This window comes from Pogoniulus pusillus, chromosome 5 (assembly GCF_015220805.1).
Source record: "Pogoniulus pusillus isolate bPogPus1 chromosome 5, bPogPus1.pri, whole genome shotgun sequence".
Classification (NCBI taxonomy): Eukaryota; Metazoa; Chordata; class Aves; order Piciformes; family Lybiidae; genus Pogoniulus; species Pogoniulus pusillus.
Genome location: NC_087268.1, coordinates 21,057,202 through 21,080,337, shown reverse-complemented (window position 1 = coordinate 21,080,337; position 23,136 = coordinate 21,057,202). Strand labels below are relative to the sequence as shown.

Here is a 23,136-nt window from a genome sequence, read left to right as displayed (position 1 = left end):
TTTTCTAGTGATGCTTCAATTTCAACATGAAGAAATGAAATTACTTTACATGGATTATAGAATTCTGAGTGAAGTAAATTACTTTTTTTTTTTATGTGAAGCACAGCCTTCAGGGTATATGGGAGGTTTTGATGTTTTATACTGTTATAACAACTCTCTCCTTTAGAAAACACACAGCTATGACCTGAGAACGGAAAAAGTGCTCAACTGCAGGCTCTGGAGTGGCTTTTTGTTGTTGAATGTTTACTAGGTGCAATGTTTTGCCTAGTTTTACAGTGGTTTGTGGTTTGAGGTTTTTGACATTCACGGAAAAGAACTGAGAACAAAGCCAGACTACAGCTTTTAGTACTGATCTATCATATTTGAAGGCTTCACATCCAAGATTTGAAATCCTCTGTTTCAGAGATGTAACGACCTTTTACAACTTGCATTGTTTTCTCCTTGACTGCCTCCATAGACTGTCTCTGCTCAGTCCCCTCAAAGGCCCTGCTACTCTGTCCAGCTCCTAGGACTCCATATCAGGGGCAGTCAGCCCCTGCACCAGTAAAACCGCAGTCTCCAACTCCCCACAACTCTCCCCTGCCATAGCATCCTCTAAGCCAGACCCAGTGGTGGACCCACCCACCCCATCCTCAAGAGAGTGTGCCTGAAGCCCAGAGTTGGATGGCTTGCTCCAGGCTAGGGGTGGGATAGACCCTGGCTACCAATCTCTGCCTGACTGCCTTCCATGGGGATCTCCCACTGCCCCAACCCCCAGAAACAGTTTGTATTGAGAGATACTTTGTACTACTTGATACCACTCAGAGTGAAAGACAAATTCCTGTGAAAGAACAGATTTCCATGCACTCACTGGATTCCCAAGCACCACTGGACTCTGTACAGCAGAATGGAAAATTTAACCAGCTGACAGCTTGCTCATGCTAAGTGAAATAATGACTTGTGCAACCACATGAATTTGGTAAGAATTAGGAGGGAAGTGATGAACACTGTATTTTGTAACACTTCCAATGGTACAGCAGTTCTCTAAATCACAAGCAGGAAGGGAGACAGCCCTATTTATAGCTACAAAACCATTTAAAAAGAGAGTCTTTCTACCATCTCTGACCTTGGAAGCTACGATGGAAAGATAAAGACGATAAAGACATTTTGAAACAGAAGGTAGGTTCATCTTTGTCTTTGTGATTATTTTGTTTCACTGAGGTTCTGTGTAGTCCAGGGCTGGCAAGATGATTTCCTAGTTAAAATCTAAAAGAGCTGTGAGAGGAGTATATGGATCTCAGTAGAATGAAACTTTTCATAAATAAAGTATCCACTGTATGCTTAGAAAGGTCCTAACCACAGTTTTGATTTTTTTTAATGAGTTTTGTAGCAGATTTGTGGCATTTGAGACACCAGTCCTAGATCCATTTTTAAAGATGTAATCAAAATAGTCCTTGAAAATGAACCAGCTAACACTCTCACTGAACCTACCATATTCACCACTGGGTAATTCAAGCTGATTTGTATTGCTATGGCTCATTTTAGTGTTTTTAGTTTACAATTATTTACCCACCTGCTCAGTATCTATTCACCCTAGCCTTTGAATATAGCAGATAGATAAATATTCTTTAGACTTTAAAACAGCAGTCACCGAATGTCTGTGTGGATCGTTTACCCAGCGCTCCCAAGATTACCAGTTTTATGAAACACCACACAAGTTTTGTTACAGAGCAGGACAACTTCTATAACTTTGTCACTATTTATTTGAACATTCCTGTGACTGCTTGAGAAGTCACTTAGTCTTTCCTCCCACCAGAAGTGAGAGATGGACAGATGATGTAGGAGCAGGCAGATGAGCAGGTCAGACTACACACATTTAGAGAGCAGATCATACTCCAACCTTGAGCAAGTTTCATCATTCTCTATCTCCAAGGAGGAAGAGATGGTTATTCCTTTTGTACTCATCTTCATGACCCAGTGGATGTTGCTGATCACCCAGTTTTGTGTTGGTTGGCACTGCACAGACTGTAAGTACAACACTTCCATGGAACAGTCACCTGATGTGGAGTATAATGTGCTTATCAATACAGATAGCCGTGCTTAGGTTGGCTTCAGTCTCAGGGATGTGAGAATCAGTCTTGCTCCTTTACAATTCTACTATGTGACATTCACAGCAGAGATGTCAGATTCATCTGTTAGAAATTTATTGCTAAATCAGAACTGAGTTGGATGAGTAGCATGAGTTTAACTGAGGTCTAGTGTTCCACGATTGTAAGAGATTTTACCCTGATTAGAATGGTAAAGTTGCTATGGAAAGTTTTAACAGATATAAATAAATACACTCATTTTGTCTCTTTCATATCCTTAAGTAACTGGAGAAAAGTATTCTTGGTAGGAATAAGATGTCTATGTTTGAGCAGTCCTTTCTAGATTTTATGGAGACCATCTTTCTACTGAAGCATATGTCTGTCTGATCTTATGAAATTATTGCCTTTAAAAGACTCCTGTAAAGTCATGGTCTGAAATAATTCTCTCATCTACTATTTTCAGAGGAACTTTGGAGAGACATCTCATTCTGTACAAATGACTAAGTATGAAGGACAGACTGAATTATATACATGGGTCCTTAGTGACTTAACTGAAAACAAGGCATAATCATTCATGCACACTGGAGATGCAGTGATGTGTTTATTCAGGGCTGACTGCCATGGCACAGAAGCCTGTGAAGACACAGTATCTCTGGAATTGCTCTTGAGGGCCAATCAACTTTTACAGATAATGTAGTTCAACCCTCTTGCCATAAGCAGAAACTTCTTACACTAGGTTGGGTTGCTTAAGGACACATACAACCTGACCTTCAACATTTCCACGACTAAAGGGCATCCACACCTGTTTATTTGCTACTCTTTACTTGACTATTTCTCTGACTGTTCAAGAAGTCTACCTAGTCCTTCCTCTCACCAGAACTGAGAGATGGTCAGATGATATAGAAGCAGACACATGGGCAGGTCACAGATCTAGGGGAGAGTGGTCCACAATGACTTCTTTCACCGTGATTAGTTTTTACTGCTCTTTGTCTCCAAAGAGGAGGTTGCTCCTCTTCCATGCATTTTCACTACTTCTTCCGATGTCCAACCACCCCCATCATAAAACAATTGTGTCCAATGTCCAATATATATCTAGTTTCAGTTTAAAACATTTTCTCTGTTCTGTCACTTCAGATCCTGGCAAAAAGTCCCTCTTGATCTTTCTTAGGAGCATCCTTTATGTGTTGAAAGGTCACAAAAATGTCTCCTCAGAGCCTGCTTTTCTTTAGGCTGTACAACTCCAACTCTCTCAGCCTTTTCTCAGAGAAGAAGTGTTTCAGTCCTCTGACCATTCTTGTGGCCTTCCTCCAGACTCATTCCAACAGGTCCATGTCCTTCTTGTACTAAAGGTCCCAGAGCTGGATGCAATGTCCTGTGATGGAAGGGACTCCATTCACCTTGAGATTAAGGGGCTTGAGAGATGTGGGAAGAGTGACTGTCAGTAAACACTGAGACAAAAATTTGTGGAGTACCTCAGCCTTCTTGATATCAGTTGTCACTAGTTCTGTATTTATTAGTGTAAATAAACTTCCTTTAAACTTTTTCTCCTGATGTGTGTACCTGTAGAATCCCTTATTTTTTACACTCCTTTTCAAATTCAGCTGCATATCAAGTTCAGACTTCAGCTCCAGTTCAAATCCAAATAGTTGACAGTGGGCAAGAAATTTAGAAATCAGATCTTCTGTAAATGGATTACACATGAACTGTCATGACTTCATGAAAAAGTGTCTTCTTCAAATTAGTTCATTTTCGTTGCTTATACAATTACAGCTTTTCCTCCTTTGCAAATATGACGTTTATTGAGTGAAGTAGTTTTCTTTTTCATTGGCCTCCACAAGCTACAGAGATACTCCAAAGCAAGTAACAAAGTTATCTTCTTGGGATTATTCATTTCCCTGTACATGTATTACTCCTGCCTTAGTTACATTCTCTTTATCTAGAGTTCAAGGCTGTTTCCATCCATTTTGCCAAAGTTCCTCACACTTTCCATTCATTTCAGAGAGCATTGAAAAACAAACATCCTTTAAATGCTACATCAGAGTGCCGAAGGATGACAAGCAAATGTTTCAGTGTTTGGCATTGTGGCATCAATGTTTCATAGGCACAAATCAAAGCATAGAGTGTTGTGGAGACCCCCACAAAGCAGACAGCAACAGCCATCCAAAATGTGCGTTTACTGTAATCAAAATTATTCATCAGCCCTTTCAACACAATTAAACTGCAGGTTTGTATGTCAGTTGTTAAAGCTCAATTGGTTGTGCAGTAGTATATTAACGTTATATTTAAGGAGTATTCTTTCTAGAATGATGAACTAAAATGTGTATACATACATTCAAAAAGGAAAAATCTCCCAAAGTACCCAAAAGCTCACCAAAGGAGGCATCAGAACTCAGTCAGTGGAAGTATCTTCAGATGGTATCCCATTCTAAGAGGAGAGCATCCAACCGCATACTGCATGGGCAGCAACTCAAAATGGTTCTGCAGCAGGACTCTATTTATACCCAAAGTCAAGAGAGTACTGTGGGCAGTTTCAATTAGTTGAGGAGACAAGCCCATAGAACAATGCCTGTGAGGTATCAGGCTGATTTTTTAATCTCCTAGCAAGTCTCATCCCTTTGTTGGGTGTCTGTGAGAATTTTTGTGTTTGAAAGGGCAGTTATATCTACCACACAGGTGCAGCCACTTTAAGGTGTCAGCTTGTACTAGAGCAGTTTAGGCTCCTCTGAAACTTGTTGTATCAAGATGTTGCTTTAATCATATTTTTGGAGGATTAATCCATGACAAATTCTTCACTGCATCTATCAGTGTAAATATATTCCAGTATTACTACTTGAAATGAGTTCTTCCCAACCCAAGCAATAATGCTCTGGAGCTGCAGGTGTCTAACATAGCTGTCCAGCTTGGAGGAGTCACACAATTTTTCCTCACCATGGATATTCCTGTGTTTGCAGGCATGGATGGGTCAGCAGTTGAAAACTTCTCCTGTGTTGTTTATAACATTTCCTTCATGAACTGCACTTGGCAAGCAGGCAGGGATGCTCCAGGAGACACTCAATATTTTCTCTACTGGCAGAACTCGAGGTGAGTAAATCTGTTTGAATCTAGGGAAGACGATTCTCATTCGACACATCACACTGCCCACACTTAACTAAAATACCTTGCTACATACAGAGATGACGATGTAATGGAATGTGAGCTTTACATTAAAGATGAAAATGGCAGAAACACAGGATGTAGATTCCGCAATGTGAGCATAGAGATTGAAAAGGCTTACTTCGTGGTGAATGGGTCTAGCAAAGAGTCCCTAATCCAGTTCTATGATGAGGACATTCAACTGTATACAATCGGTAAGTAAACAGTTTCTTTATTTCATTATTGCATGAGAGTGGCAGACATTTTACCCTGAGAAGGAACAAAGCACACTGTCTCACTTGTAGCCAACAGACTGTTGCCTTTGTGAGGCAACCTATTCCCCAAGCAAAAGACCAATGATGGAAAATAAGTCAGAAAGCCCCACAGCTGCAGTCTGTCTCAGATGCTTTAGCGGTCTACTCTTACTAGTTTTAGGTCTTTCTCCATCAAGTTCCACAGGTCTTAAGAGACTGTACTTCCCACCACTGTCCTTTCGGTGATGGCCAAACATCTTTCAACAGAGGAGACATTTCAGAAGTTTGTCTGAGCACAGATTTCTCCTTGTTGCCAGTGCAGGCAGCATATAGTAATACCACACACTTGGATAAAGAAATTATTACATGTAGAAAATACCCCAGGTTTTCATATGATTTTTCACATGTGGCACCCTCCTTGGAAGTAGTTACTTTAACTGTGGCAAATTTATTTTTGTCAACATCTCACTGGTTTTGGTATTGCCTCAAAAAATGTACAAAAAAGGCTTCATCCTATGAGGAAGGGGACAAAGTGGTAATATCACTCATGGCCAATGAACAAGAATGTTCTTTGACCAAATAACCCATCAACAAATAGATCATTCCTGTCTCCAGATATTGACCTAAAGTAGCAGTCTAGCTGAAACTAAGACTTCCTCTATCAGCCTTTTACCACCACTTTTGTCACAAGTGAGTGCTTTTTGCTGTTACGATAATCAAGTTCTTAGCAATGATCACAATATAAAGGTCTTGTACATTTGCTGACATCTGTGACATTAGAGGAGACATGAAGAAGTTGGCTAGATTCTTGGAAGTGAAGTACCTCTCTTAAATTCATATGGTTAATTATGTTAGCAGCAGGTAATAAACAGTGTGTTTCACAACATCCAGCAAGCAACACCAACATGTCACAGAAGCATCAGGGGAGGAGACTTGAAGAAACAAATTATCTCTGGATTTCCTAATTTAGGGTGCAACAGTATGGGCAGGATTTATTCCTAAATTAATGTAGTTTATTAATTTTAATATCAAAAAATCTCACCACAATACTTACTTTTTTAATAATAGGTTCTTTGCATGTTCATGAAAAGTATTACATAGAGGGAAAACAGGGAATCTAGAATGCTTAAGAAATAACTAGCAATAACCTAGCAAACGTTAATTCAATTGTTTGAACATTTGAAAGAGGTCTTTGCAGTCAATGATACCACTTCCCCACTAGTTGGTCTTGAGCAGCTTCTTTTCTGCATAAAGCAGAAGGCACATGGATTTGGTTAGAGAGAGGCTTTAAATATTTACTCACCAAATATTATCTCCAGATTCCCAGGGCTAAATACAGTTACCAGACAGCACCCAATCACTTGAAGGGAGTTCTGTTGATGTCTTAATGGTGGTTGAGACTTCTAGATCTTCCCAGACTTTAATGGAGTGCTTGGAGAGGCAGACAATCTCTGACCTGATCCTGATTCCTCTTGGACTCTAGACTTGGCATAGAGGTTTGCAGAGAGCGTGATATCGGTGTTACTGCTCATCATATATGAAGCACTTAATGCCTTCTCCTGATAAACTTGAAGCACAAGAAGTTTCCAGGTAGTCAAATTTGTACATCAAAGCCAAGCTGGTCTGAAGCACAAGGGAGAGCAGAGAACTCTACTTGCAACTTAGCTCCATTTATGTTATTTTCCCAAGTGTAATGGTGCCTTTGATCACAGAGATTCACCAATCAGAATGGCACTTTGCCAAACTGACCATACTAGGTGAAAACAGGGCTTGCTTACTCTTATTTGGGCAAGACTCTAACAAGTGCATAAACACCTGTGGGTACCTGTTTATCACGTTGGGAGGGGACATAATGGCTCAAGCCTTTGTTTTCCTCCTGCCCTTAATTCCCCCATCAGCAGAAGGGAGGGGCAAGTCAGGACATGTTTTAGGCCCATTGCCTTTCATGACATAGGGTTAGCATCAGCTTCATCTTCTGCAGCACCCTTCCCTTGAATCATGTTTCCTGACTTAGTACCTGTCCTTTTTCTAATCCTGGGGACAGAATTTTGAAAACTTCAGTATTCCAATTATTTCTAACATTGTTTCTAAGAAAAATAGATAGATAACAACTATTTTTCTTCCTTCATAGAGGTGTTACTTGCAATCTCTCTTATCAAAGGGAAAAGACAACCAACCAAACAAAACACAAACCCAGAAACTTTTAATTATTTGAATTCCTGACACTATCATTTCAGAAAAGCTCATGCCTCCATCAAATATCACTGTCAACTGTGATGAAATTAAAAATGATTGCATAATTCAATGGCAACGACCACAAATAAGTCATTCTAACAAAGACAATTGTTTTAGATATGAAATCAACGTAAACTATAAGGTAAGATTGATTTCTTCACCTACATTTAACATTAATACCTGTATTTACTTTTACCACCACAAATGGATTAAAGGAAAATAAAGTTCCTCATGCGTAGCACCGTACTGCTCTGCAGCTGCACCTTGCAGACATACTACTATGTCATGCCGCCCTTTTTTGTTTATCCCTGTTTATGTCTGTGGGAGACATTATATGAAACACACTGGATGAGTATAACTGCATGGGACTAAGAGGAAAATCATGTTAATTAATGAACTTGAACATATCACAACTCGTGACAAATCTCAGAAAATGTACTTCTTCCACTAACACCTCGTGGACCTGTCCTGGAGTCCTTCCAATAGCGACTGCATCTATACTAAAGGGTACAGCTGGGCTATAAATACTGGACAGAGAAATGTGCATCCACTTAACAAGTGTGCATTGATGGAGGTGAATGAAATTTCCCTGTATATGAAATGTAAATAGCTTATCCAGATATCATATATAAGCAACATACTGAGATGAAACTCTATCATGTTCAATAAAAGGAAAATAAAAGTGAGAGAAAGCAGAAAGGGAGTGTGACTAAATGCACTTTACTGAGGGAATCATTTAGGCTACTGAAAATTTAATTCGGACCTTGGCTTTACAAGGCCTTTTACAGCAACGTGGAAGGAATGAGACTGCTGTGTTCCACTGCAAGAGTAGACCTGCTATAACTGTGGCAGAATTGTGTCAAATGACCAGAGGGTGGCAGATAGCGACTACAAAATTCAAACCTGCCAATACTGCGATCAGCCTGAGCCCCGCGGCGGATGGCTGAAGTCATTCCTTGGATTTCTGCCATTTGGGATTTTTTAGTCTGCATAGGGCTTGGTACTGCACACACGAGATTTTCTGTAAGCCCAACTAATTGCTACCAAACTGTGTCACTCCTCTGAATCCCTTGGGCATTACAGTACAGAAAGCTTATGGAAACCTCTGTGTGACATTGGAATAAAAGTGCATTGCAGCAGAGCTGCAATACATGCTTCCTAAAGTCTTTCAATATGCCCAGCATTTGGTTTATAATGAATATTCAGTTCACATGCAGCCTAACTCTTGTCTTTCTCTTTCTCTTTTTCTATTATTATCCAGTTTCATGTTACGAATTATATCAAGGTCCAGCAATTACTGAATTGCAAAATTGACTGCTTTATCACTGCCAGGTATAAATTTACCTTGGATTACTAATACACTATGACCAACATAGAGAGCGTTACACTCAGATTTTTAACTCCATTTACACAACTGGAAATTGCTTGTATTTGGAGGAAACAGAAACAACAGCAAAAAGATAACATCATTAGTAACCTAATTTCAATCATATTTTTTCATATCCAAGATTGAAAAACTGAATTTGCTGAGAGTTTTGCTTTCTTCAGCATTTTTTTTTTAAGTTAAGGCATTTTTTGATCAGGATATTTGGGAAACCTGAAGGCAAATCTTGACAGTGAAAACTGAGCAGAATTAGAACAAAATACTTCAGCTTTTCTTACATCTTTTTTTGATAGGTTTTCCCAACTCAGTGAGTAAGAGGTCCACATTCTTCTTAATATCTGTTTTGCTGACAGTGCACTCATAAAAATCTTTCTTGTGTTCACCTCCTCTCCTAGGCTTAAACCAGCTTTCCTGATTTCATTTTTACATGTGCAAACCATGTCTTTGTATTCATTCCAAATCACTTCCTCTACTTTTTCCATGCTTCCTTTTTATCTTTGAGCTCATACTTCATGTTCTACCTTGCTTACCTGGCATATTTGCCCAATTTTCTGCACATCAGAACAGACTACTCTGTGCTCTGGGGAAACTAACTGCCCTTGTAGATCAACCATCAACTTTGCCCTCCAGGACAGTTTTCCTTGAGTAGCAGTTCCTGTGGCTGTGAGGCTTTCTCAAACCACCTAAAGGCAATCTTATCTGCTTCCTTTTCTTTATAGGAAGATCTAGGACTGAAACCTACTACATTGTTGCCTTTGTTGGTCTACTCTTTGATGCCCACTCACAAGCTCTTACCAGTTTATTTGTCTCTAGACAAAGCTCAAGACACTCCTTCACACAGACCACAAGGACCAGGTTAGCAAGCCTGTTTGCAAAGACACATTACTTGATGAGATGCATTCCATGCCAGCTCAGTAGTCCCCATTTCTCTAAAAGGGCCCCTGTGTTGTAGAAGGCAAAGCCTGTCTGTGATATCAGCCACTCAGACAGGCGTTGACCTGCTGGATGGGTGTAATTCCATTCTTCTGTTCAAGCATTTTTCTCACTGAAAGAACTCAGGAGACACCATCTACCATCTGTGCTTCCTGTCCTTGAGCATTCCCCAGAGCTTTGCAGTCACTCTTGAAACCATTCAGGTTACTCCTGGCCGTAATGCTAGTGTTCACACAGAAGATCAGGATGGGGTATTAGTCCACTAGTTTGGCAGTCCTCCTGCAGCATCCTAGACCCTGGCCCCTGGCAAGCAACAGATCTTCATCAGCTCAGATAGTAAGTTGATGTCGCCATCCCTTCAGGAGGAAATATCTTATAATTATCGTATACTTTTTCTCTTCCATTTTGGTTGGTTGGGTTGGGTTGGTTTTAACACAGTGCCCTTTAATACATCTCTTCAATTGGCAAAAGATTAGCTATCCCTATGCAACTCCACCTTCTGAAGTTTTCCATTACCTCAGTTTTTTCCTTTCTCATGTATAATTTTACTATGAACACATAGAAAAAATGGAGATTATATTGTTTCACTTTCTCCTAAACTGATGCTTGTGCTTAAGGTAGCTTGACTACAGATTCTAGAAGCTGTCCTGTACAGCAGCATGCTTTTTAAACTCATGCTCAGGTGCCACATGAGCAAGCATGCAGTTATTTGATAAAGGAAGTTTGGATTAGTTATATTTTGTTTTAAGACAGAGAAATATAGAAAGCAAAATTGTTTAAAAGCCATGTAACTTTAGCAGACTAAATGGAGATGATGTAGTCTGCAGTCACCAGTTTGTGTGCTCACTATATTACATGATAGCTAGTATGGCTGTTCAGAAGGGATGAGTGAATTTTATTCTATCAAAAGAGAACAGCCTAAATTACCTGTGAACGTTATGTATGATCTGCATATTTTCATCAGAGGGAAAGGGAAACAATATTTACGTCATATTTGTAACTAAATATAGTGATATTTATAGTCAAGTAGAAACACTAGATGTAAACTGAAAAAGTTTATTTCACAGATGTTTATCTTTTGGATTTTGGGGGTTTGTATATTTTGGGGGGTTTGGTTTTGAGGGGGGGTTGTTTGGTTTGGGGCTTTGGTTTGGTTTTTGTTGTTGTCATTTTGGGTTTTGTTTCTTTTGTTTTTTTCCCCCTTGGTTTAAGAACAAAGTTAGTTTTCATTCATGTCTAGTTCACTGATGTTTCAGTGTAATCACCAATCTGAAATAAATCTTATTTCTTGAATCCTATGGTAAAGAAAACAGAAACTTTCCCATAGAATAATCAGCTACTATATAAACTTGGCATTGTATATGAATTATGTATTAGATGCTAAATGTTAGATAAATTACTAGTTCTTTTGAGCAAAGCGTCAGGTAAGTAAAAACAAGCAATGCAGAAGAAGGGGAGAGTAGATAAAAAAGACTTGTTATATAAAAATAATAAATAATACAATAAATTGCTTTTTTTAATTGCTTGTCTATATGCAAAACAAGAAGTCATAAAAGTAACTTTTTTTATTCTCAATTTTCAGGATAACCCTGAGGGAAAACCCAAGTATACTTCTATACAAGTATGTCTGCTTGTTCTATTGATCAGTGATACGTGGTAGCTTTATACTGATTTGTGAAAAGCAAATGTTATGCAAATGCCTTTAAACCAGCATATGCTCAATGTCATATGCTTTATGGTTCCATGTTTCTGAATGTCATGAATGTGCCAAACTGCTAAATAGTCATGCTACGTGCCATTTTTCATACATGCAAGGCAGAACTTCATTGCCATTCTGTAAGTATTTTGGAAAAGCTTTTCCTTTTACATTACATTGACAACTCTCCCTGTCAAATATTCAGATTAGATGACCTGGATGAGGGCATGGAGTCAGTCATCAGCAAGTTTGCAGATGACACCAAGCTGGGGGCAGATGTGACTGGGTTGGAGGGCAGAAGGGCTCTGCAGCGGGACCTTGACCACCTGGACAGATGGGCAGAGTCCAATGGGATGGCATTCAATAGCTCCAAGTGCAGGGTGCTGCACTTTGGCCACAACAACCCCATGCAGAGATACAGGCTGGGGTCGGAGTGGCTGGAGAGCAGCCAAACAGAGAGGGATCTGGGGGTGCTGATTGATACCCGCCTGAACATCAGCCAGCAGTGTGCCCAGGTGGCCAAGAGAGCCAGTGGCATCCTAGCCTGCATCAGGAATGGTGTGGCCAGCAGGAGCAGGGAGGTCATTCTGGCCCTGTACTCTGCACTGGTTAGACCACACCTTGAGTACTGTGTTCAGTTCTGGGCCCCCCCAGTTTAGGAGGGACATTGAGATGCTTGAGCGTGTCCAGAGAAGGGCAATGAGGCTGGTGAGAGGCCTTGAGCACAGCCCTACGAGGAGAGGCTGAGGGAGCTGGGATTGTTTAGCCTGGAGAAGAGGAGGCTCAGGGGTGACCTTATTGCTGTCTACAACTACCTGAAGGGTGGTTGTGGCCAGGAGGAGGTTGCTCTCTTCTCTCAGGTGGCCAGCACCAGAACAAGAGGACACAGCCTCAGGCTGCACCAGGGGAGATTTAGGCTGGAGGTGAGGAGAAAGTTCTTCACTGAGAGAGTCATTGGACACTGGAATGGGCTGCCCGGGGAGGTGGTGGAGTCGCCGTCCCTGGAGCTGTTCAAGGCAAGGTTGGATGTGGCACTTGGTGCCATGGTCTGGCTTTGAGCTCTGTGGTAAAGGGTTGGACTTGATGATCTGTGAGGTCTCTTCCAATCCTGATAATACTGTGATACTGTGATACTGTGAATTTATGTATCAGTCGCAGCAAAGAAAAGAGGCACAGAGAAAACACCTCTGAGGAATTTAATTTTGTTTGTGGAAAACAATGACAATTGTTAACAATGGTCTGAGTGGCCAGCTCTGGACAGAACGTAGATTTTACCCCAAAGGAGTAAATAAAAACACTCACACAGAACTGAAAGTTAAATAGAAATAGCACTTACAAAAGTAAACCAGGTACAAAAGGATATCTACAACCAACAATGGCCTATGCCTGCCTTGGACTAAGGCCCTGAGGTAGGTCTCATGACAGAGCTTCCCACTGCTTTCAAGGCCTCCCTCGCACACAGCAAGCAAAAGCATAAGTTAAGAGCTCAGAGCTCGGAGCCAAGAGAGCACTGACCCTATATAGGGATAATACAGGACATGGAATGGAGTAACAAATTACAATAACCTGTGCCTTCCCCTTGGGACTTTTGAGTCCCTTGGGGAAGTTTTTTCTCTATGGTATAATAGTAAATCCTTAACCTACAACAATCATAAAAGGCCCTTGGGATCCTCTGGGATGAAGAATGTCATACCTCCAGTACAGCATACCTCCAGCTATGTTGTGCTTTCTTCTGGTTGCTGCTGCTTGCACATCCCATATCTATCCTGAAAGTACCCAAGAGTAGGAACGTTTCAGTAAATTTTAGTAACACTAAGTCTTGCATTCTTCTGCGTATTTTACAGGTTTAGCTGGAAAGTTATGCTTTTCCTGAAAAGTCATAATGCATTGACTGAGGAAAGTGAGGTGTCTGCAGTTTATTCCTCAAATCACTCAGTGCTAGAAGTGTTGAAATGAGACAATTCAAGACATTTTTCTGCATCTCTCAATGTGCTGAAATTATCAACAGATCAGGCTACATAATAAGAAATTATAGGATTTAATTTAAAGGATAAAAAGCTGCTAAACAAAAAGTTTACTGAGTGGCTAATTATTTTTAAAGGACATACACACAGATATGAACATAATATATACATAATAAACATGCATATGTAGAGGTTTTCTGCTTTTTAACAGCAGTCTGCTTTAGCAAGCAATGTTCTTCTGGCCTTGTAAAAGTTTCACTGGCAAGTGGAACTTGCATATTATCAACACTTAGACCACAAGGAAAAACAACTCAGTTTTACTCTGTTTTTAGGAAGGAGGGAATAGTCACACATTTCCAAGATCCAGTATGAGAAACGAATACCTCTTGAAAATGAGAGCAGCTGGCAGTGCCTGCCTGGTGAGCTCAGCCTGGGGGGAGTGGAGTAAACCTGTTGAGTTTGGTAAGAATAAATCTGTGCTACTACTTCTCCAACGGTGTCTTGTCTACCTAACACATTGCTGAACACCTAGAGGCACACAGATATATAAAGGATTGACAAAAACATTTTGTTTCCCTCCACATTACTGAGAAGAAGAGGAAGAAGAAGAGGAACAGAATTAACACATCTCTTAAAACACTAACGCTGGAAAGCAGTATAAAAACGTTACACATTTGCAAATTAAGTGTGTACCTGTTCATTGCAGGGGATGGACAAACAGGCTTAATGTTAATCTTTCTTAGCAGACATTATCACTGTGGTGCTAAATTAAAGAGTTAACTTTTATTCCAAAAGAAACCCTTGAAACTGACATTCACTATTCAGTCACCAGAGCAGACATCTGATGCAGTTGTGCATCTGTTCCACTTTATGAATAATAATACTTTATGATTGTTTCAGGAAATAAAGAAATTATTTCTTCCTCGGTATGGATTTTACTTGTGGTAGCATTTGCAACACTCTTATCAGCAGCTGTCTTGATTTTGTTCTGCAAAAGGTAAACTTAATTTATGCTTTTATTATATTTTGCAAGGCTTTAACAAATAATGTAGAGGTATCTCTATAGTATGGATAATATTTTTTCGTTTACATTATAGTAGAAATCAATCCAAACAAGTGACACTAAGACAAGCACTGTAATGGGGATGCTCAAAGTCCCTCCTTGGCTGATCCGCACAATTTTTCCAGGGCCTCTTCTGTCGATATTCCAACTATGTGTGATTACTTATATTAACAGTATAGCTGCTCTGAATGTTTGCAATATAGACTGTCTACACAATAGGTTTTCTGATTTCTTGGACTGCTGAATTTGTTGCAAGCACACAGGCTGATTATCAGTAAAGATTTTGCAACATTCATTGTGATTGTCCTAGCAAGCTGAATGTATCTGAATTCATGTCAGTTAAGAAGGCTGACTCTTGAAATAAACCATGTAAGTGAAATGGAAAGAAAAAACAATATTATTTCCTATAGACATGAGCAGTAATTCAGAGAAGATACTATTCTTTCAGCTTGTTAAAATGTTTACACATGCTAGTTGTAGTAACTTAATGAGCAAGACAATTAGGTGTTCCTGTTCCTTTCAAAGAAAATAACTATGAGTTAATCTTTAACCAAAAATAAAACTACTACCATCCAAATTCTTAGTGTTCTCCTGATTTTTCCTTTGTGCTCATTCCGTGCTGAGTTGATGTAGATTTTTCAATTCATTTCTATTCTAGAAGAGGAACATAAGAGCAGGCTCAGGGGTGCAATGTTTTTGGCACATCAGTCAGTTGTTTTTTCTTTTCTATTCCATCTCTTCTGATCTCCAGAACTGACTGTTGGAAAGCAGCATTTCCACAAATCCCAAGGCCTAAGAATGCATTTTTTGAGCTGAGTAATATAAATCCAGAGGTACGTACAAGACTCTACTGCAGGTATTTTTTTTTTAAATAAGAGACTTAACATAGAGAATAACTTTTCTGGGACATATTTAGAGGAATTAACAGAGAAAATCAGCAGGCAGGTTTATTAAGGGAAGTCAAAAGCAGCAATTCTGCCAACTCAGAAAGGTTATTCTGTTTAACAAGCACAGGGTTGATACTGCCCTTGGTAGATTCAGACTGCAGTAAGGCCCATACATATTCCCGGCATGCAGCCCACACATGCACAAACACACGCACAAAAGACACTAATGCAGCCAGTGACAAAGACCAGAATGGATGCCCTTGCTGGCATCACATTAGCATCAAGAACAGACATGTAAATGGGGTTCCAGACAGCCCAGTTGTGCTGCTCCTCTCTGGCTGAACAAAGCCAAAGTTTGCCAGGTACATGTGCATACATCCTCACTCCATTCACAGTAACTGTAAATTCATGAGTTCCTCGCATCTAATCTCTGTGTCTGGACCTTGGGTCCCATGGCCAGGTCATCAGCTCTCACCTTGGGGTTTTTTAGGTGCGGGTCTTCTCTTCTTTGCCCATTAGTCCAGCTTCAATGAAGTTCACTAGAAAGTTACATACAAAGGGTAGAAATCAGGCTGACACAGAAATCAGTTCAACATAAGATTTTGTAAAGTAACAAGACAGACTGCAGTGGTCACACACAGATTTTGACTGGACCACTGTACTGACCAGAAGTTCACTTTGGACCCTTTTCTTGTCCAGCAGTTTATCATGTTACATCCAGAAATTTCTAATGGCCTATTCAATTAGTTAAAATTCAGGCCAGTGTGTACTCATCTATTTCAACATCTTAGTGAAGTTAATTCCTTCACATTAAATGTGGTACCCTGTATGATGCACTGGAGAAAAGCACACATTCTGTCTTTCTTCTCCAAGGCAGGCAAAAATCATGTATCAGCTTTATGAAGTTGCTGAAATATTACTGTTACATGCATCTTGGCAGAGCTTATCAGATAAGAAATGAAGAAGTGCAATAGTTCTATAAATTGTGCAACAAACTTGAAATATTCTCAGAATTGTGTGGAAGTAGAGGCTAACCTAACCTTATCTATAAAACTAATGAAAGTTTGTATTTTCCTTTCAGCTTTTAGAGAGAAAAAATCAGTCAATGATACCTGAAAATGAAGAGATAATACTAGTTGCTGATATACCAAAATAACCAAGAAAAACTGAGGAATTTGAAAAGCAATGGCACATTCCCATGAAAAGTCTGGAATATTGCACAGGCTTTTTTCACTTTCTTTCTTCCCTTGGCAAAAACTGTAGTGCAGACAAGGGAAAATGATACCTTGCATGGATTTTTTTGTTAATATCATAGTATTTGTTTGTTTGGGTTTGTTTTTTTTTTGTTTGTTTGGTTTTTTTTTCCATTTTGGCTACTTTAAGCTGTTTGAGCAACTTGTCCTTAGTGGATATTTTCCATTTTGTGAATATTTTTTGAAATTCAGTAAACAACTTGTAATTACATTTGAATTTCTTTAAGGAAAAAATAATGAATTTGACTCATATTAAAATAAAAATAATTAATTTGCTGAGGTGAATAAAAATGGGAAAAAATTCTGATGCCTGAATACCACTGTTATGGATCTCCTTAGACCTGAAGTTTCCTTGAGTTTCTTAAAGCAGGCCTGAGCAACTACAATTTGGAGAATGGGATTGAAAACACTGGTGGTCTATAATCAACAGGAATCTCAAAGGACAGGAGTATGTCTAAAACCCTAACTAATCTTAGGACTGAAGTGTGTTACTTACAGATTAAGAAATCAGCTACCATTATCTTGATATCTGCCCAGAAATTACTTGTGTAGTACTTCCGTACTTTATGTTCCTACTACTCATTTCCCCTTTTGATGCTTTCAGACTTCTAAAATGTTGAGTGTGTTGATTTCTAAGGTTTACTTTGCTATGTTTCAAATTTGAGATTGTGTTCTGCAGAAGAGATCCTGCTTTAGTGTTGTTGGCCAGAGTACTGTAAAAGCTTTATTGCCCATTTTCTCTGCCTAGAGTAGTAGTAGCTTAGAGTAATAGCACCTGGATGTGGCAGGCATGAGAGGTTTTTCCCCCTAAATGTCAGATTCAGCTGATCATTACAGTCAATCTCTCTAAGTAAGCTGCAGAAAGCTGTTATCATTTCAGCCCTTAATGTTATCCTCTCTTCCTATTAATGCTGGCCCAGGTTCATCTAACCCACATGGTTACTCCTTCCAGTGCTAGACTGCTGAGTTTCTTTATATCCTTGGTTTTCTGGATCCCTACATTGGATTGTTTACACAATTTATCAGCATAAGAGGTTTCAGAAGAGATTCTGTTCTGACGATAATATTTTCCCCTGTTTCAGAGGATCAGTGGAGTTCTGCCATGCTCAGATGATGCAGCCTCCCAAGTCAGGCATTTTTAGACCAGACAGAACAAATTTTAGAAGTTTATCTTATACCAGCAGCAATACATAGGGGCAGTGTGAAATGTCCAGCCAGTCTATTCATGACTTCAGCATATTAAGTTTCTTCATATGTGTGCAAGTAAAGATTTTTGTACATTTTATGTGAAGTTGGTATTTCTTCTGCCAAGTTGTTATTCCGTCACGCACTTTTATCGGGTTATTGAACTTCATCACAGTCATCTTTAGTTTTCATTAGGCCAAACTGCTTGTAACCATTTATCGATGTGAGGATTCTCCTTAGGACAGCTTAGATGTTTCTCCTGGTTTAATGATCCAATGATTTTTTTTTTCTCCTTTTTTTTCCCCCTCTGATCTTTTTCCTCTTCGATTGGCATTCCATTTTCAGTGTGATCTTCCCTCATATTCCTTTTGAAGAAAAGTCTCAGCATAACAACATCATTGAGAGCATCTATGGAACAAAATACTCAGTAATACTTTCTGTTGTGACCTTACATAACTTTAAAAAATCTTGTAATATACCTCAATCGCTTATTTACTCGGTGGTTTCTGACAAGCTGCCTTTTTTTTTTTTTTTTAAAGGAAATTATTTATTATTATATTTGGGTTACCTCTTTTACAGGCTTCTCAATAAAAAAACTTTTGGCCTTACTTACTGTATTCTTGTATTAGTTCTGTCAAAATTCACATGCTTATTTGGTTGGGTTCCAGTTTTTTGAGAAATATCTTTTTTTATTTGGTGCATTTTCCCCCACTCTTTCACTTTTCTAAGCCAGGATCAAGGAGATTTTTCTTTTTAAAGAGTTGATAAGTTTGTAATATGAATGATACACAAAGGATATATTTCATCATTTGATTGTGTGGAAAGATACTAGAGTAGGCACAGCTACATCTTCATCACATGCTGCTGTGGTGGCTCCCTCCATTATGTAATGCTCACAGTCCATATTACTGCTTTTATAGAAGCAAAGAGTATTATGAAATTGTAATGGGTTAAATTGAATATTTGCTGCTGTTATTCAAAATCATCCTGCTTCATGCCAGTTTTAAAATGAAAGTGCTGGCTGGAGCAAAGTAGTACAGTGCTTGAAATACAGATAGTAACATGAGAGGCTTCCCATTCCAGTTCCTGGTTTGGGTCCTGGGCTTTTGGGTGTTAGTTCTTCCACTGTGACGGCAGTGGGACAGGGAGGGATGGGGGAGTAGCTCCTGACTTGGGCTTTTAGCCCACTTGCTGCTGGTTTCTGCTATGCTTTTTCTGCAAATAGGCCAAGGTAATCATGCAATGTATTACTATTATCTCATTTGTTCAGTAAACCCTTATCTCAACTCTTTATCTCAACCCAGAGTCTTTTTGTGTGCTACTTTCCACTCATTTTGATGTTGTAGGGAAAAGGCTGTGTTAAACTAGCACAGTAACAGAATAACATTGTTATTGACACTTGAAAAAAAAATACTTTCTTTATCCCTTTTGAATGGGCAAATATTTAAGAATAACAAGCTGTTTTAAGATCTAAGAAGTCAATAGAGACTGCTGTCAGGTCAGCACAGAAGACAAGAGGCAAATACTTTCACCTTCTGTAGTGTCTCCTGATACCTTTGATAGAGATCAGGAGCACAGCAACTACAATTTGGTATAATTTGATATCTGGGTCCTTCCTTTGGATTTGGTATAATTTGATATCTGGGTCCCTATCTTTGGGATAGAAGCATATTCCAGCAAGGAAGTCGGAGTCTGAGCAGGTAATATCAGAGCACAGGCAGTTAAAGTCAAATTCCCTACAAGGCTTAGCCTTGATCTGAAGTTATACTAAGCCTTGTCATATTGACTCCCCAGTTTGGATATTTGGTTGGTGAACCATCAATTGTTCCCACCTGAGTAATGCTGGAAGCTCACTATGACTTCAAAGGTGGTCTTCAGACTCAAAGATAAAATGCTTCAGCAATTTCTCACCTTAACAGGATTAGTCTTTGAGCACTTTCACAAGAAAAAGAACTTTATCCTCTGATTAGCCCCACTAACATTGATAACCTGTATATCTTGCTGCTTGTTATGGTTTCTTGGATTTGGTTTGTCTCACAGTGCTTTTCATAACTGCGTGAGGTATCATGGGTACATCAGGTTTCTGCTTTGGTGTAAATTTGTTTTTCACATTGAGGCTCAAAAGCTCAGATTTCTGTGTTAGGTATCTGAACGCAGCTATGTGACTATTTGACTAATTTTATAATTATACCAGACATTGGATTATTAAACTAAATATTCTCAGGACTATTTTCTTGTAATGAGGCAAATTGTCATGTAAGAGCCCAGATACATTTTATTAAGTCTCTAAATAAGGTAGGCACATGCAAATTGCCTTTAGAAATTAACCCTGACCTGAGCTAACCTCTGGACTGTGTTCAGGAGTTGTTCAGGACATTGCTTGTAAATCCTGGCCAAAGCAATGCTGGGAACAGTTGTTCCTGGACATCTTCCAGCACTGGGGAGGCATTCAGTTGCCAATGCAGCCAAAGGCTGGAAGCAAACAGCTCTTGGCACAGCTACTGCCTTTGACAAAGTTAATTATTGACATTTAGTCAAAGACTCACCTCGGGAGCTTTCTGCAGCATATCAGGACAACAAGGTCAGTTTTTAAACAAGGATCAGTTTATGCTGGACACATGTAAATCATCTTTATACTTCTCTGACTATGCAGCAGTGGCCAAAGTTGAAATGCTCATATAATCACTTGCTTTGAGAGTGATGGAGTTTTACTAGACTACATTATCTTATAAAACCTTCCACTATATCTTTCCTCTTGGTCAAAATCACCAGAGCAAAGCATAGTTTGGCTCTAATCCACTAAAAAATACCCATGAGCTATGAACCCTTCATTGTCTCTCTGCAGAAAAGAGAATAAGAAAGCAAATCAATATTGAGACATTCAGAAGATGGCATTATGGTTTTGCTAAATAGGAGCTAAACAAACTTCTCATTTGTTTCCCATTTCTTCCTGCAAGGGAGTAACATCCATGTCAAAAAAAAAAAAAAGGCCACAAGTTCAGGTCAGAAAACTTTAGACCTATCAACCTTGGAAACTCATGGTGTGAGCCCTCTTGAAGCACAGTGCTAGGCAGTTAAGGAAAAGAAGGTCACCTAGAGCAGTTATTAAAGTTTGCCAAGGTTAAAAGTCTGTGAACAGTGAGGTACTACAGGCACCTATACAGTTTCGTGTCTTTATCAATGATCTGAAGGAGATGAAGGAATGTATCATCATCATGTTTGCAGATCACACCAAATTAGGATTATCAGTTGATTTACTCAAAATGAGGGCTGTCATCCAATGAGACCAAGACAGGCTGAAGGAACAGTCCAAAAGAAACCCTGAGATCATCCAAAGCTCACTTGAATTTACATTATCCAGAAGAGGAAAAGGTAAAAAATATAAGTTGGTTTTTTTTTTAAACAGTGTTTTTGAAAAATTGTTCTGTGTATGTCAGCAGGTCTTCTCAGTCTGTTACAAACCAACTTCGTACAACATTTGACAACTTCTTGAAGTTTTTTGAACAGAATTGTTCCATCTGCTACAGTTGTATGAAATACTGGTAACATTTATGAAGCTTTTGTTAGCCTAGTGTTTTTTCTCAGACTTCCTTCTAGCACTGTAAATGTTAACGCTAAACTGCAAGATGGCCCAGTACAGTACTCTACAGCTGTGGATCAAGAGCTCTGGTACTGGAAGGGCTTGTCTTGGGAGAACTGGAGGGTTCTATGCCCAAGCCTGGCTATGCTAGCAGCAGTCTCAACCAATCACCAGTACTGAATTAGAATAAACCAGAAAACAACGTATTGACAACATCTAAATCATTGCTGGCTTGTTGTGAACACCAGGTTGCAGGCTGTGGTAGTTCACAAGTTGTGATGACTGTCCCCAGGAGGAGGTGGGTCCTGTTGGAAGGCCCCAAAATACAAAGTATTTCATATGTCCTGAAGGAAGCTGGTACCCAGAAGAGTCAAAGTCCCGGGCTTGATCAGGACCTGAGGGCAACCATGGGGCCAGCAGCAATATGCTCTCCCTGACTGGGAACCGTTCACACCACCTAGTGAGGGACCACAGGCAGCCAGACCCCTAGAAGAGGGGGAAAGTGGCTGTGCCAGTTGGTGCATATAAAGCCCAGACTAGAGTCTAAAACGGATCAGTTAAAATTAATTCAGCCACTGTTTGGTCAGCATGAAGATACTGCTCAAATCTCACTGTAGGACCCTCCCTCAGGTCACCCTGTAGTGGAGGGCCCATAGGCCCGAATAAGCTTATTCATGCCTTGCCTTGCCTGGACATGTTTTTCTGCCCAAACTAGAGGTAAACACGTTAAATGGACAGAAGGGGCACAACAGGCCTGGTGCCACGAAGTCTGGCCTGCCCGGGGCCCAGGTTGTATAACGCGGTTGTCTAAGTGGTTGCATAAGCCCACGTGCTTAGCGTGTGGCCCACTGGGTGCGAGGCCCATGGTATCCCCATATCTGGGGGAACTAGACCTGTGGGCCCTTCCTAATTTGGTGTGTTTTGGCTGACTGCCAGAAGCCTATTGGATGATATTGTGGCCAAAGGACCATCAATCTCTGCCCACATCCAATAAATAGGGCAATCCAGGTAAACAAGATGCTCTTGCCACCCTCTGACCCTCTCCACTCACCTCTCTCTGCCTGCCTGTGGCTACTACCATTGCTCGCTCTATGTGACCCTTTGTTCCACGGCACTCTGCACCGATCCAGCGGATGATCGAACAACACATTCCTGGCTGGCCGCCGCTCCAGCCCACCACATCAGCCCGACCGTGCCCGTGGAACCTTCTCAGATGGCATGCCCCAATTTGCATTGAACTATCAGCTCCATGTGAAATCAACCACAAGGCTTTCACTATATATATTTTGGGAACACAGATACTGAGACTTCCAACTAGTGAGTATTTGAACTCTCTTGATTCAAGTTGCTAAGGAATTTCATTAACGTTAGCAGTGGCAGTTTGTGCCACAGGACTCTCTGATTAGAATATTTCTAAAACCTCTACCAAGTTGCTTAATTTGGCTGCATATAGACATTCTGTAAAATAGTTTTACCAACCGTACCAAAGAATTTGCGTGGGTTA

General features: G+C 39.9%; 1 protein-coding gene across 1 annotated transcript; it reads left to right on the top strand.

The window, feature by feature from the left end:
• The first annotated feature begins 1,921 nt into the window (after positions 1-1,921).
• Positions 1,922-16,770, top strand: LOC135175675 (granulocyte-macrophage colony-stimulating factor receptor subunit alpha-like). The gene is made up of 9 exons (XM_064144011.1): positions 1,922-2,006; positions 5,018-5,147; positions 5,238-5,413; positions 7,690-7,829; positions 11,587-11,625; positions 13,997-14,126; positions 14,565-14,661; positions 15,479-15,560; positions 16,696-16,770. Exons 1-9 carry the CDS (start codon positions 1,922-1,924, stop codon positions 16,768-16,770), a joined length of 954 nt encoding a protein of 317 aa, XP_064000081.1.
• Positions 16,771-23,136: the final 6,366 nt, after the last annotated feature.

Bases quoted from the DNA above. Each gene is read 5' to 3' on its own strand.
- LOC135175675 (XM_064144011.1), top strand. From the start codon at position 1,922: ATGGTTATTCCTTTTGTACTCATCTTCATGACCCAGTGGATGTTGCTG. The intron at 7,830-11,586 runs GTAAGATTGATT...CTCAATTTTCAG, and splicing joins AAATCAACGTAAACTATAAG to GATAACCCTGAGGGAAAACC. The intron at 15,561-16,695 runs GTACGTACAAGA...TTTTCCTTTCAG, and splicing joins TGAGTAATATAAATCCAGAG to CTTTTAGAGAGAAAAAATCA.